The sequence below is a fragment of the Populus trichocarpa genome, chromosome 4, assembly GCF_000002775.5.
Source record: "Populus trichocarpa isolate Nisqually-1 chromosome 4, P.trichocarpa_v4.1, whole genome shotgun sequence".
In the NCBI taxonomy this organism is placed as follows: domain Eukaryota; kingdom Viridiplantae; phylum Streptophyta; class Magnoliopsida; order Malpighiales; family Salicaceae; genus Populus; species Populus trichocarpa.
This window is the reverse complement of record NC_037288.2, coordinates 23,959,973-23,975,459: the sequence shown is the minus strand read 5'-3', so window position 1 is coordinate 23,975,459 and position 15,487 is coordinate 23,959,973. Positions and strand designations below refer to the sequence as shown.

General features: G+C 36.0%; 2 protein-coding genes across 4 annotated transcripts; both read right to left on the bottom strand.

Annotated features, from left to right (window-relative positions):
• Nucleotides 1-274: 274 nt before the first annotated feature.
• Nucleotides 275-5,555, bottom strand: LOC18098424 (uncharacterized). Of its 3 annotated transcripts, none has more exons than XR_002981437.2 (9): nucleotides 5,072-5,555; nucleotides 4,894-4,962; nucleotides 4,765-4,794; nucleotides 4,105-4,137; nucleotides 3,282-3,352; nucleotides 2,681-2,762; nucleotides 2,057-2,149; nucleotides 1,793-1,940; nucleotides 275-688 (listed from the first exon to the last, which is right to left on the bottom strand). XR_002981437.2 is itself a non-coding variant. In XM_006385092.3 (8 exons), exons 1-8 carry the CDS (start codon nucleotides 5,213-5,215, stop codon nucleotides 1,893-1,895), a joined length of 570 nt encoding a protein of 189 aa, XP_006385154.2. In that variant the 5' UTR covers nucleotides 5,216-5,555; the 3' UTR covers nucleotides 1,643-1,892. The 3 variants fall into 3 exon arrangements, 1 of the variants encoding a protein (XP_006385154.2); XR_002981435.2 differs by lacking the exon at nucleotides 275-688 and adding an exon at nucleotides 980-1,631; XM_006385092.3 differs by lacking the exon at nucleotides 275-688 and having other exon boundaries at nucleotides 1,643-1,940.
• Nucleotides 5,556-6,403: 848 nt separating this feature from the next.
• LOC18098423 (AP-4 complex subunit epsilon) lies at nucleotides 6,404-13,593 on the bottom strand. Its single transcript, XM_006385091.3, has 11 exons — nucleotides 12,833-13,593; nucleotides 12,294-12,479; nucleotides 11,024-11,239; nucleotides 10,802-10,912; nucleotides 10,400-10,597; nucleotides 10,171-10,302; nucleotides 9,591-9,647; nucleotides 9,366-9,482; nucleotides 8,966-9,043; nucleotides 8,461-8,604; nucleotides 6,404-7,971 (listed from the first exon to the last, which is right to left on the bottom strand). The coding sequence occupies exons 1-11, from the start codon at nucleotides 13,433-13,435 to the stop codon at nucleotides 6,871-6,873; spliced, it is 2,943 nt and encodes a 980-aa protein (XP_006385153.2). The 5' UTR covers nucleotides 13,436-13,593; the 3' UTR covers nucleotides 6,404-6,870.
• Nucleotides 13,594-15,487: the final 1,894 nt, after the last annotated feature.

Sequence of the window (15,487 nt, the reverse complement as noted above, 5' to 3'; positions counted from 1 at the left end):
AATTAAATGAGCATGATAAAAACAATAACTTAACTCTCATTATTTTATTTTTATCATCAATTCAGATCATTAAATTCATAATTAAAACATGACCGGCCATGTTTCTTTAAAAATATATAAAAAAATCTAAATCCATAAAAATATCAGCAACCTAGCTAGTGATGGTTTAATTTGAAAACTAATTAAGGACCCTTAATTACATCACCCATGATCTATGCGGCTAGGCACGGGGCAAGTTTTTAGGAGGCTAAATTTAAATCAACAATCGAATGAAGAAATCAAAACAAAGAAATTATAGTTAACCAATCAAAACAAGCAAGAACTAGCAGAGCAGACTTCTACTTAGCTTAAAAAAAATTGATTTGTCTTTCATGAATGTCAACATAGAATTAGGAAATCTGTCTCTATACAAACTCTTTAGCTGCTACTTATGATTCATGAATTAATAATATAATTTTGCTTTCAACATCATAAACTTAGTGGACACTTGTTTTGGACATGGAGAAGTATTTGCCCCCATGAGACCTTATCCCTCCTCTCTCACCTAGATTTTTTTTTTTGGTTTCACAGGACACGTCAAAATTCGGTTTTTCTTTTCCATATTTAGCCACACTGATTGAGGGTATGGTGCCGCTTGATCAAAATCTGGGGCCAAGGAAGAAAGCTGAGTTGCTGGGGAGGAGAACAGCTAGCAAAAAGACAACTCAGTGTAATAAGATGACAAGACACAATGGATCTGAATAAAGATTCTTGCAAAAAGACCTACAAATTAAAGGTCGGATAAGCGGTTGCCTTGTGGGAAGGCAACAACGTTTCACAATCAGAAGCCTACTAGGCCAGTTTGCATTTCTCAAGTGGGCTTCTTAAATTGGAGATTCGCAATCAAACTGCCTACTTAAGAAAAGCTCCACTGGCTGATCAAAAGGGAGCGAAAAACTCTCCCCACTAATATATATAGTGTTAAAAAAAAAAGCATGGCTTCTCAAGACAACTCATTGCCACTAACATTTAATGGTAGGTTAATTCACTACGAGTTTGGCTAAAGGTTGCTATCGTGGTCCTTGAAACAGCAAGTACTTTCCAGGTACGAGTTTCATGAACATGGTGTGGGCAGAACAAAGATCGTTTTTTTCTGCACATTTATATGCATGAGATGAAAATCATTTTCGCAGAACAAAATTGCAAAAATGAGTTTCAAGAGCATGGTGTGGGCACAACAAGCTGGTTTTTTCTCTACATGTATATGCATAAGATGAAAACAGAGAAATCAGAGCCGCATGAACCAGCTACGTACCTAGACAAATTATGGTTCCTAAAACAGTCTAACCTCATGCATTGTGACCACCGCTAGGTGCATAATTTTGGGATGCACTGATAAGCAACGTATACCATCAATTTGGTTGCACAGGTGGTTTAATGAAGACCTACAAATTTAACAAACCCCATTCCATGTCAGTATCGTACTTGCAAGTCCTAACTGTGGCATGTGAAAACTGTCCTTACCCGGCTTTCGGGGTGGACCCTTTCACTCTACTCTATGTTTATGTTCTTATATAATATACGCCATCGATTGAAGCAAGCACTGACGAACGCCCCCCCTTCCTTACCTTAAAGGCTTCGACGCATGACACCTTTAGCCAAATACAAAAGAACAACCTGTTCATGCTTTAATAAAAATGGGAAGTGAGAGATTTCGCTGATTCACATTCACTTCAAACAGAAAGCATCGGGACCAACAATAAGAATCCTACAGAGTTTAAGCATCTATTACCAAGTCCAAAACAAACTTTACCTACAACTTAATGAGCTTTCGCTTTCGCTTTCTCCTTTCTCTTGCCATGCAGCTCTGCTCATCGATTCCTGGGTAAATATATTACTCCATTGGTGGCGTGTTAAATCCCATTACTGCATGTTCCATAACTTAAATTGCCACTTTTGAACTGCAAAAATTACATGTTGGATAAATGCAGTTAAGATACTAGACAGTGAACTGTGTTCACTTCTCTCTTTGCCCTATCATGATCCTTATAAAAAGGTCACGGAAAGAAATCCAAACCTTCTCCATGACAACTGAGATGCCCGAGTCATCAGGCATTTTTTGCTTGAGTAGTTCAACACGATCTCGGATACGGCGATTCTGCTCTTCAGCCTAATAAACACACAAGTAGTATTACACATACTAAAATTTAAGACAACTAGCAGTCCTTTACACTGCCAATCCATTTTTTGACTTTTCCACCTCCAACTATCTGTTTGATAGGTGATAACTTTTATTAAGACTAAGCCAAGTAACAAGGAAAGGTTTATTAACATGGGCAGAATCACCTGAGCCAAAACATGAAATGCAACTGCTACAAAATTTAAGGACCAAAAGTATCATCGGGCATGTCCCAGGAGCAATCCTGGACTGAAAATCTAATGGCCTCTGATATGATTGAACATCCTTATCTATTATTGAAAATCAGACAGCTTGAATATCAAATCATGGTATGTTAGACACCTTTTAGAGATCTGACCTTTTGGATTGTATGTCTATTTTAGATCCACCAACATGGTTAAATCACAAAGTTGAATTTGGCAATAGAATTCAATAAGATACAATCTCTATGAATTCCCATCTTTCCATTTATTCATACTGATAGATTTAAATGGGGAGATTTTATGACAATGCTATACTCACCTTTTCCAGCATGCCCATCAAATAGTGGATCTCATTTTTCTTCTCCATTGATAGACTCTTTGCAGCATCCATTATATTAGACCTGCAAATAAAGACTTTCATGCAATGAAAACTCTACATAATGCAGTGCAACCTCCTTGGCAAACATGACACTGGGAAACTCTGACAGAAACACCCCATATTTTGAAGAGATTTGATAAATCCCATCCTAAACGATATAAATCTTATCCCTACTGAGATGACCAACTAATCCTCCTGCAAGCATTTTCCGAATTAAAAAAAAGTTACATCATAGGAATGCATGATTGAGCTGCTCTCATAAACAAGCCTCCCAGTTCTACCTGTAGGATCACCTATATATTAAGAACCATGCCGAGAATGAGAAACAAATCAACATTGCCAAAACCTAGAATGAGAAACAGAGCAAGAGGAAAAGTTAATTCCACTTCATAATTTCTTTTTCTTTGTTGCAGAAAACTTTCTTTACTGCCCCTGCATCCCAATGTCACGAAATAAAGAAGTGAATATAACTATCCTGTAGCAAGACCATCAATGAACCACTATATATTCAGATGTCACCAAGAAACTAGGTGATGCTTACTTTTCTGAGAACAAAGGGTCCAGATTTTGCTCTTCTACAAGTTGCTCCACAGTCTCAAGAGCAGTTCCCACCTGCAAAGTAGAAGTGAGAATGGCATAATGGGACCATGGATGATGGAACAAGATAATGAATGCATACCCACATAAATAACATTAAATATAACAGAATATATGGACCAAATAGAACACTACCGCCCAAAAAGAGCATAGAAACTAGCCTCTGTAGACTGAAAGATCAAGAACTTAAAAGTTTGAGAAAGCTAGGATGTAGTGGAAGATAAGAACGTAGAAGCAGAGTCTAAAAAAGACCCAGCTTTCAACTTACAAACCAATTAAGCAGCCAGTTAAAAGGGTCATATTTTCCATGTAACAAGATCACCTGAAGTGGACCCTTCACTTCTATATGGACAACTTTAAATTCACAAGAAGAGTGGAAAGTTACTGTGTTTTTTTATAAAAAAAATCAATATTAACTCTACTAGTTCAGCCTTGATTTTTCTTTCTTGAAAATCTTTTATTGAAGGTTCAGTAGCTCCTATCATCAAGACTACCATAACTTCAAACTTAATAAAAAAAAGAAAACAAAATCTATTTTGGATTTTTCCTGAAACAGGAGACTGACATCAAAATGAAAAATCCATCGCCATCTTAGTTAAAAAGGTAAATTTATTAATAATGCCCTACATCCTACAAATATTGATTTCCAACAAACATGTGGGATACAAGAAACCACATTCTAAATTCACAAGAGTCTAAAATGTTTCTGTGGCAAACACTCTTAAGAACATAAAAAAAGCAATTGTTGTTGTAACAAAAAGATTTACCTGTGTTTCGAGGCATAGAGACTCGAACTCATCCTGTAAAATTTAAAAGAGACAAGATTAGGGTTCAGATATGTGATCAATACAAAACTAACTAGCAATAAAAAAGTTTATACTGGTTTCATTTTGAAAATTAGTTGCCCTTGCAAAGAGGTGGTTTATCACCAAAAAAGTGGGATGGTAATTAAGATACTAGTCTTGTAATCTTCTTTTTAATTGTATATTAAAACTAAAATTTTCAAACATGTGGAAATTGAACTCCATTATTTGCCTCAACGAGTACTACAGTTTATATATTACGTTATCGTATCTGCCTCTCGCATTCTTCAAATTCAGAGTTAATCGCATAGAGAGAGTTAATATTCTCAACCATTTGGGTGAGACTCAAACAATAAAATAATCGATTGGAAACTTTAAATTTCCACCACTAAACCAATCAAGTAGGCAGCCCAAAATCAATTAAATACGAGATTTCTCCTGCAATAGTTTGTATAAGAAAGCAAAGGATTCAATTCTCCCATCCCATGGATTCAAGATCATCATATTTATAGTGGAAATTCAAGCTCATTGTTGGGCACGAACAGAATCTAGTCCATTCAACAAAATATAATAAAAAGAAAAGCATAAATCAGCGGAGAAAATGCAGAAGAAATGCATACATACCTCTACCATTTTATGCAAAGAAGTAATAACCTGAAAGGATTTTATAAATATATATTAGTAATTTATGACACTAACTGTAATTATAAATTTTGGACATGAAATACCAAAATAGATAAAATAAAAAAATACCTGAATGAAAAGACGGTGAAGACTTTCCTGCTCTGCATTACTAAACTTGGAAAATGCTTTTGCCAACTCCTTCATTTTCATTATTATTATTATTTTAATTTCAGTCTCCAAAATTTGAGGTTCTCAAATTGCAGTAATCATAATTTTTTTTTTTTAAAAAAAGGAAAGAGTAATTGACCTGTTTGGAGCAGGAAGTGAGGAGAGAGCGAATAGCGAGCTTGAAGGATCTGTTGAGATCGGATTGCCTCCTTGATCCTCCTCCTCCTATTTTAGCAGGAGCAGCAGCAGAAGCAGAAGCAGCACTACTAGTTGCTTTCTCCATATTTCTCAATTTAAGAAAAAAAAAAAAAAAAAGAGAAGAAAGTAAACCCTAGTTCTAACCTAAAACAAATACAAACAAATAGATTGGAGAAGCAGTTGCAGCAGCAGCAGCATGTAATGTCAAAGTGATGTGATTGTAACCAACGTCGTCGTCTATTTTTCTGGATTTCCTATTTGAATTTTTTTGAGTACTTGGTAGAGACTGGAGGGCGGTAACCTTCGGCGCCCAATTTTATTTACATTGACGTCATGGTCCTCTTCTCCTTTCTTTTGAGTTATCATGTCTATTTTGGGAATTCATTGGGAAAAAGTCTGTTCGCTAAATTAATTTGCGGGTCACCAACTGATCGAACATGGAAGTGTGAGAAGAACGATACGTGTTTTTCTTTAAAAGAATATTAAAATAATACTCTTTTATTTTTTTAAATTTATTTTTAATAGGAGTATGTCAATAAAAAAACATTAAAAGATTAATTTAAATTTTAAAAAATATAGTTGGAACTTGGAATACAATGCCAGATAAAACTAGAATCAATTATTTATATTAAAATGAATGTTTTTTTCATTATCGAGTTTTATCAAGTCAGAAAAACTTCGGGGTAAATTCATCAAGCCACACTTTTGCCAAAAGCCCAACTATTTTCTTAGTTTATTAAACAAAAAAGCCTAAACCATGCCCCCTAGTTTTTTACCACGACGTAGAAACCCCCCATAATGAAACAAAGCATGGCAACAAGATCAAGTGAAGAAACTGAAACTAAAACAGAGCAAGCTAAATTCACTTCGATTCTTGGATGTCTTAGCTCCATGCTTGCTTCCACGATGGATGACATTCACTTCCTACTCCTCCTTTCCATCAAGATCCGGCCCCGTGTGAATTTTCCAGCCCAATTTTCACAATTTGCTAGCATTTTTATCAAACCGCACCTTTTATCGTTATCTTTAAACCCTAACTTGACAATTTTTTGGATTTTTATAATCCGGCCCGCACAGAAACAAAGGTCACATGTAACAACACTCTTCATATGTTTTACTGAGTTGGATTTTAACAGAAGCTACATGATGGGTTGAGGATGTCATATGGAACACACCAAGCTGTGCGAACCCAACCGAAATCATCACAGCTTCAAATCGAAGGAGGCTAGAAAAAACCCACTAACAATACGACAAGAGGGAGGGAGAACCTCGCTAGGCAAACAAAATGGGAGTTGGAAATTGGAATACAAAAAATGAATAAAAAAGGACACAGACCATACATAGAACTTATTGTTGCAGCATTATTATAACAGGTTTTGACTCACTCAAAACTCATCTGACGCAGAACCAGTCAAACATGGATTGCACGACCCATTCGTCCACCCAGAGGCGCTAAAAAGAAGCTCTACACCGATTCACCACTCAAAAGGGCATAAATACCCTGTGTAACCCCCAGCTCTGTTCCTGCTACTAAAAAAGAGTTAACAACATACTTACGCCGTACAACAAATTGAAACCTGTACCTGGTTTTTAACAAGACTCCAGGAGGCCACTGGCTCCATTCCAAGTTAAAAGTGAAATCATCAAGCCAGCCAGCAGTCTTTGCAATAACCATGTGGAAATGACATGGCAACTGATCTCAAGATTAAAGATTTTAAACTCGCAAGTGTATGTCCAATTCTAGCCGAACAAATCCTTGAATAAGTTGGGATTTTGACCTGATGGCGTCACACCCATCTGCCTTACAAGTGCATCCTTTTCTAAGGCATCCTTGACATTTGGACCTTTGCTAATTTGCGAGGGGTTCGCCGCTGTAGCTCCACCATGAACAGTATTGCTACTTGCATTTGACAACCCAGGTACTAAATTGATTTCATCCCTAATCAATGACAAGGGATGAGAAACACCAGCACTCTGCCCACTTGCAGGTGTCTCTGCATATAATGCCATAAAATCAGGTGCTTTGGTACCCCCCAAGGTACCAGGAACTTGGGTTGCGTCCAGCAACCCTTCCAGTTGCCTGAATGGATCTACTGATGGAGCACTACTTGTAACAATTGGTTCGCCCAAGTCAAGCAAATCTGGAGGTGGTTGAACAAGATTTGGTTTTTCCACTGCATTGTCAGCGCTAGAGATAGCTGTGGACTTTGGAGTGTGGAGCTTTTCAGCAGCGTGGCTGCTTGCCTTTGCAACCTTATGGCCTGTAGACGATCTCCTCTCAGTTTTTGATGAACCCCCAAATAATGATGCAGCAAGCTTCTGTTTTTCTTCAGAGATTTCAACTTGTGGCCTCCTTGAATCGTATGAAGTTTCATGTGTTTTTGAATTTCCGGTGCTCACCCCATCTACTTGTGTGACCCCATTCACCGCTTTCAGTGAAGAAGAATTTGAAGTAGAAGCTGAAGAAGAGGAATAAGTTGGCCTGCCCCACTTCTTTTGAACCCCATCAAGTCGCAGCTTGAGTCCCGATGGCCCTGTATCAGATGAAGATGGCACTGATGCTGTTTGTGGGGTCTCTCTATAATAAGATGGCTCAGGAACGGGGACAAGTTCGGTTGAAGATGCCACTGACATAGGTGGAGTCCATGACTGCACTGAGGGCTTTGGAAGTTCATAAGCCTCAAACCTAAGACCATGAGATGCAACTTCAAGTTGGTCTTGGTTTCTGAAGTTGCTGATATTTACCATTCCAGAACGTTCATTCTCCGGAATATAGGGCTGAGCCCCTTTCTCTAGTGATTGCTGAACATAACCATCAAGAAAAGAAAGACACTTGTCAACCTGCAATGAAAAAATTAGTAGATGTCACTAATCTAGCAGGGTATCATTTTCTGAGATTGAAAGCAGTCAAATGAAGTGGGCACCAAATCACAGGTTTGAAGTTGAGCACAAAAGGGAAACATAGAGAATCAACAAGATACGTTTAAGTGAATAGAAGATAATTGATGGTTCCAAGTCTCAAACAACTTATTTTTCATTCAACAAAAATTGCAAAGAAATTGCATCTATAAAGGTATAGAAGTCCATCAGAAATCATGATATCCATCACTCTTAATAGTTTGGAACTGACTACAAAAAAATGCTCCAAATAAGCCAGATGATAGTGTTGCATGTGTCTTAGAAACAGACATTTTTTAGTAAAAAAATTGAATAAAAGCAAGCAGATACTTGGGCTGGGAAATATGGAATTAATACATCTTCTAAACCAAGGACATGCCTTTTGACCCTTAAAAGAAAGTTAAATGAATATTAAGAGTAGAATAAAATGACCTCAATGTCTTCGCAGCTTGCATCTGATGGCATAATAGATCCAATTGCTCTCACATCTAAGCCAATGACTGCTTGGAGTTCATACGCACGCTGCTGCAAGTCTGTTGAGTGGGAAGCTGATAATTCCTCAATCAGAGATTGACACTGCAACAAAAGAAAGTGAGATTTACCAAAATACAAATCCTTCTCAAATGATTCAGGATATAAGCTAGCTAGACAATATGACAGAATTCTGGAGGAGGGAAGGCTGAGTATAAGAGAAACTTCAAGTTTTCAAGAACTAATGCATGACTGAACCATGTTGAAATTGCTAAAATAAATCAAAAGTTGCAATATAGATACCACATACATGACTAAAATATATCAAAAGTTTCAATATATAAATTGCATTTTACAAGCATTTAGGAAGCGTTCTTCAACTATAATCCAGAAACAGAAATTAAATATACAGAAATCAATTTGGATAGAAGGAAGAACTTTGCACTTGAGGGTTTAAAATACTTACCTCAGGTAGTATATCCAATTTTCTCCCAGCAGCTATTTCAAATGCATATATTTTCATGAGCGCTGTAACCGCATATGCCTTCAAAATTTAGTTAAGAGTCATTCCCATTTCAAAATAAATGCACCTCAACTGATACAAGAACTCAGCTTCTAGATACAAGATATCAACAATAGCTTCAAAAATAGCCCAATCTAGCATCTTAACTATCATGTAAAAAACTCAGGCATAAGCTATAGTAATGCAACACAAATCATGCAATTAGAAGGGACAAGGAACTGATGGCCTAAAATACCAATGATAAGTAGTTTAACCAACATAAAATCTATTAAAAAAAGAAGAAAAGATGCCGTAGAAATCCCACAGAAAAAAGAATTAAGATGTCTTGAAATGCAAGGGATACCTTGACAGTTTCATCACTTGAATATGACTCTGCCACATCGCATAACTTTCCAGTGACATATGAAGCAGAGAACTTTCCATCAGCAGTTCCATATTCCCCCAAGACCCAACAAATGACCTGTTATCATAACCCAGGGTAGTAATAGGAGGAGGATGTTTCAGAGCAGCACTGATATGCAATACATATTTAAAGAGAAAAGATAAATCATAGTTGGACAGAACATACATGAAGAAACACAGATGGAAGCTTCGGCTCCCCAATAATATGCAAATATGACTCAACCTGCATCATGTCAAAAAAATTTCTAATTAATAAACAAGGAACATCAAGAAAAGGACAGCTATATGAGATAAGAGTGCTATATCCATGCATATATCCAGGAATGATTTCCACTGTATATCACTATATCACACCCAACAAGTTTCTACATGAAAAAACTGGAAAAAGATTTAGAACTTAGATCTTTGCATTACCAACAAACTAGCAACTTTCTTTTGGATTTGGCTCCCCTCTAGTTAGGGGTAACATGATGTATCATGGTGGTCAAATTTCCAAAAAATGATTTTGAAATCAGTGTTATATCACATACGATTTGGTATTAACCACTGATATGGGTCCCAGTCTTCATGATTCTTCACTCGTACTTCTATTTAATAAATTATATGATGTGCTTTTGCACTGTCCTTTATGATGTTTGTAGCCCGTTGATGATGCTTCATCAATGCACCTAAAATAATAATATTAAAAAAAAAAAGTAGTGCACACACATAATTGACGACCAGGTACAAATGCTAAAACAACATACAGCAGATGATCTCAGCTGGCTATCTGCAGTATCATCATCCTCCCCAAATCCCTCAGCAATCAGGCGCATCAAGTTATGTGCCACCTTAATATTCACCAGATCTCCCGCATGCTCAAAGACTTTATTCATGGTCTGTGGAATAAACGCATCAGGGTAGCTTAATAGTTCATATTGAAACAAAAATCTCAAATAGACAATCAATTTTGGGTAAACACAAGATGATATGTACCTGAATAAACCAGTGGTTGCTAGGTGCAAATTGCTCAGCAAGTTCAACACATCGAGATGCTATTTCAGTCTTGTAATGATTGTCATTAATGCTAATCATGTAATCAATCATGCGGTCAACAATCACTTCCACATTAGAGGATTTAGTCATTTTATACAGGAGCTCAAATGTTTTTCTCTTCAAAGTATCATCTGGATCCTGTGTCATGCACCAACATTGAGCACTGCTCTATAAGCAATCATGAAAAGACATCTAATTTGAAAGCCAAAAATTTGGAACAACAGAGTAAGCATCGACAGTGAGGATGACTGGGTAGAGCATAAGCCACGGAGCAAATCCAATAGCTCGACGGACCCCAACAAAATGATTTGTATCACAGGCACTTAATGGTAGAAGTCTCACCTCTAAGCAATCTATCACAGCCAATTGGTGTTGTTCAGCAATCTCTGGACTAAGTTTTATCAATCGACCAAGGGCATCAATGCCCATATATTTCAGATTGTGACTGTCACTCTGCCAACAAGATAACAATGTTTTGATGTGAACAATACAATAAAAAAAATGATTCAACAATCCATTCACACTAAAAGTTCAAAAGCAATGCACAAGCTGCAGGAGGCAAACCTTCAAAAATCTTGCTATTACATCGGCAGCAGCTTCTAATAGCTTAGGATTGGGATGTATTGAAGAAACACAACATATACACTCATAAAGGACAGCATTTCCTATATTACTTGATGAGTCACACTTCCCGAATATGTCACCCACAACAGTATACATGTGCTCGCTTGCTTGCTTGTCACCACTTCCTAGCAAGGCTAGAATTTTCAGCAACCTGATCTGCAAGAGTTAAAATATGATGTAAATGAACCATGACCTAAAAAAATATTACAAAAAGATAAGGACAAACAGATCAACAACATTTTAACAAAGTATCTGACTCTCACTCCAGGCTAGCAAGCTCCATTAGTTTTAACACAACTATTTGTTTAGGTATGGAGAAGAGACATTGTACACTACCTGCTGTTGAGACCAAACCAAGGTGCATAAAATCATAGACTCACATGCTAACGTCATGTAATTCCACAATGCAAGATAAAACAAACAAGGTGCCAGCAGTGTGCACGTTGGAGGAGGGGTGGATCAGTGACCATAATTGCACATCCTTTCGAATCATATGGCATGAGTAGACTGAATAGAAGAGTCGTATCCCACAAAAAAGACTCACATGCTTGCAGACTCTTGGTATACTGATTCTAAAAGATTCTACAATTACACTCCATCCAGTGGACCAGATAACAGTTAAAGATGGCACAGCCATACAAAATTTACGATCTTCCAACACAGAACCCACACAAAGCATGCGTTTAGCAGGTCCTTCACCATACCAAGCACCACATCAAAGTCCCCAAAGAAATCAAATAACCCATGCCACATGTCTTAGGCTATAGGGTAATGTAGAAATAAATGGTTATATTGCAGCACATGACAGACACACATCACAAGAAAAAGGCTCAGTGAAACCACCAAATCTGCACGCGTCGATTCATTATGCAAACTTAAATTTGCAGGTGCTTTGAACAAAAAACAAAGTTAGGGTCTGAGAAATGTGAGAAAACAATGACAACAAGAAAATGCCCTTCATATTATATCTTTTTTAAATACTTCTTAGAATTGAAATAAATGGCATGATTCTATTCATGGCTTGTCTTGATAAAAAACAGCTTACACAAAGGCCAGTTCATAGTTACCCCTAGAGCTGTAGTATGAAATGTTCATACTCCAACCAAAAAAATACACAATCACCAAAATTCACCCCCCCCCCCTCTCCCATCTCCACCGACACCACAAAAAAGGAAGTTTAACAGGAACAAAAGAATATAATGCAAAGCACCTGAATGAACGGAGCTGGCAACTGATGATAGTCATAAACCTTTGGCAATCTGCGTTCAGCTACTTGTTTAAGAATGCTGACGAAGCTGACCACTAAATCCTTATAAGAATTCGCATCTATTGTTATAAGATCAAAAAGTGGGCAGAGTGTTGCACCCATTACGCCAGGATCACTATCGCAAAGCTTCTGCAACAAAAGAAGCCGCATTATGATAATCTTTCACTGTCATCTTGTTCTGAATATACATACGTCTCTTTCTTTTATGCATAAACTCTGATGAATTCAAGCAACTTAACAACTCTTATTGAGTTTACAGCATAAACTCTCCTTCAGCAATGCTTATTTATATCTCAGAAACATGCGTCATAAGCTACAGTGATACCCAGAAAAAAAAGGGCTAATCTGTTTTATAGTGCTGGTAAATATTTTGTGATTGCCACAGCTAAGCCATCAATAGCAACTTTTCAACAGCAACAAATTGTTATTAAACATAGAAAAAAAAGATTGAATTCTGCATTCGAATTTCCTCGAATACATACCTTGCGGAAATTGGAAAGGAGATGTGAAACAGAGGACGGAGACTTATGATAGAAGCGATGAAGAGCCATAATGGCCTTCTTCCTAACAGCCTCCTTAGAATGCCCTAACAACTCAACCACTTGCGGCAACACAGCAGGTATGGTCTCCTCGTTGATCAACTTACAAACGGCATTCAAAGCCGCACAAACAACCAAATAATTGTCCGATTTCAAGTCCTTCTGTATCGTATTGACAATCAAGATAATGAGATCATGATCTTCGTTCAAGAACAAAGTGACGGCCAAGTAACCAGTCCGTTTGAGGACCAAATTGTCGTCATGAGTCATTTTAACGGCGTGGATGTATCCGAACGACGCGTCGTGGCCGAGCATCTCGACGTAGACTAAACGGATTATGTACTCCTTCATCTTGCGCTTAGGGATGCCGGGTTCAACGATGCGTCGTTTGAGGGATTCGATCTCCCGAAGGACAATTCGATCTTCTTCGGCCTTAGATCGAGCCTCGCCGATTGATTTGACGAGATCGAGGAATTCTTTGGATTGGCCGAATCCTCCCTGAGACCCCATCGCCAGCTCCCTTCCTATTGTTTTTAGTTGCTCCATCCAGTTTCCCTAATTTCTTTTTGCGTGTAGAAGAAGAAGAGCTTGAAAGTGAGATTAAGAGAGAGCTTGATATTTTTTTGATGAGATCTAAAATGTGAAGATCGAGTTTTTTTGTTTTTTTGTTTTTTTGTGAGCAGAGAGTGTGGACGAAGAAATAACGACTGTGAGTAATTCCTAATTCGATAGAGGTGTCGTCGTCCGAGGCTCGGAGGGACTAAATTATAAATAAGTCCCTCTAGTTTTGAGGAACAAGTTACTTAGTCCTTATGTTTTAAAACAGGAAAGATTACCCACCCTCTTATAGTTTAATCACTTTTCATTTTGCTTCTATTTTTTCTAAAATTATAGTTTTTCAATTTAAATAAAAGACCAAACTACAGTTATATATAATATACTGAAAACACCTAACAATTATATATAATATACTGAAAACACCTAAAAAACTAAAAAAAATATATCTTTCTTTATTAACAATTTCTCTCTTTTTCTTGACCAAAATCATAACCTAACATTATTTAGTATATTAAAAAAATTTAAAAACATTAAAAAAATAATTAATTTTTTTAAGAAACATTTTCAAAATACAAAAACAAAACTTTATAATGTAAGTATTTGGAGGGATAGCATGTCTTAGTAGCAATGATATAAGGGTTGTGATGTTTATAGATGAACTGTCATAATTGCTTGGATAAATACTGTAATGATATGAATACATAATATTTATTTTCTTTGCAGTTCCCGTGGCGTCAAACTTGCAGAATTTATATGTCGAGTAGAACCTCTGTTATATTGCTTGGTATTGCGATGTTTTTTTTTTTGTTAAGGATAAATTTGTTGAATAAAACTCATCAACTATTGGGATAGATCTGCTGAGTAGAACTTAAAATTAGCAAACATTTAGCTTTCCCTTTTTTTTCTTCGTCTGGGATTGTGAAACTCTCGCTAAAGAACACGAGATAAACAAAAAAAAAAAACCCCTTCAATTACTCTTTTAATTGTGTGTTTTATTTCTTTGTTTTGCTGGTGAGAAAATGTGATCAAAATCAAAGGAATATCACGAGTTTTACTCTTTTTTGCAGGTAAAAGTTTTGGGATTGAGTGAGGAAGCGAATCGTGAAAACCCAGAATTGTGGTTTCTTCATAAATCAGTTATAACATTTGCATATATTTTGTGATTTTGTAGTTGAGTTTTCTTCAAAAACCGGTGAATTTATAAAATTATAATATTTAATATAAAAGTTGTTAATTATAATACAATGAAAATCTTGCAATTGTTTTGTTGATTTTTTAGAGCATATAAAGTGGTATGTAACTTGTAAACTTTGTAATTTTGAAAAATATGAAGGTAAAGTTTTTTTTTTAAAAAAAAACTAAGCTAAAGAAGGTTGAGGTAATTTTTCCTTTTAAAAACTATTTATTCTATTCACCTGTCATTCCTTTTTCTATTTATTTTATTCTTTTAATAGCAAAAAAAAAAAAATAGATATTGTGTAGAGATTGAGAAAAAGGCATTCTTTGAAATAAAATAATATTAAATTGAGTGTGATCAACCCAGATAAAAGGATAAAATAATTAGTCTCCAATTAATTTATTTTTCAAGGGATTAATTTATAATCTACTCTATATATAAATCAAATTGACAGGCAATCAAATCCTTACTAATTACCAATGATAATAAAATTGTCCATACTTTTTTTTATTGGACGGCAAAATTATTATCGAATAAACTAAATTTTTGGTTGAGCAAAATTAAGGTATATTTCTCATATAGACCCGATACATTCAAAAGAATTTAATAAAATTCACTTGAATATTCACTCCAAGATTTGAAAACAAATCTATAGTCTATTCTTTAAACTTAGTTTTTATTTTAATTTTTTTAGTAGGTTTTTGTAACATATTATAGCAAATAATAAGACGCGAGAGGGAAAAGTGAGAGAAAAGTAATAAAAAATATAGTAAAAGTATGAAAAAAAAACTAGCTTTAGTAAACATTAACAAATTAGCGTTAAAGAGTAAAATTCGAACTTTCCAAATAACGTAGGGGGTAAC

What these genes read in the sequence shown, in the direction of transcription:
- LOC18098424 (XM_006385092.3), bottom strand. Translation starts at nt 5,215, where the DNA reads ATGGAGAAAGCAACTAGTAGTGCTGCTTCTGCTTCTGCTGCTGCTCCT. An exon ending in GACCCTTTGTTCTCAGAAAA is followed by an intron (nt 2,763 to 3,281) that starts GTAAGCATCACC and finishes CTTTATTTGCAG; the next exon opens with GTCTAATATAATGGATGCTG. An exon ending in TGATGGGCATGCTGGAAAAG is followed by an intron (nt 2,150 to 2,680) that starts GTGAGTATAGCA and finishes TGTGTTTATTAG; the next exon opens with GCTGAAGAGCAGAATCGCCG.
- LOC18098423 (XM_006385091.3), bottom strand. Translation starts at nt 13,435, where the DNA reads ATGGAGCAACTAAAAACAATAGGAAGGGAGCTGGCGATGGGGTCTCAG. An exon ending in TAATAGCAAGATTTTTGAAG is followed by an intron (nt 10,913 to 11,023) that starts GTTTGCCTCCTG and finishes TCTTGTTGGCAG; the next exon opens with AGTGACAGTCACAATCTGAA. An exon ending in GCCAGCTGAGATCATCTGCT is followed by an intron (nt 9,648 to 10,170) that starts GTATGTTGTTTT and finishes GACATGATGCAG; the next exon opens with GTTGAGTCATATTTGCATAT.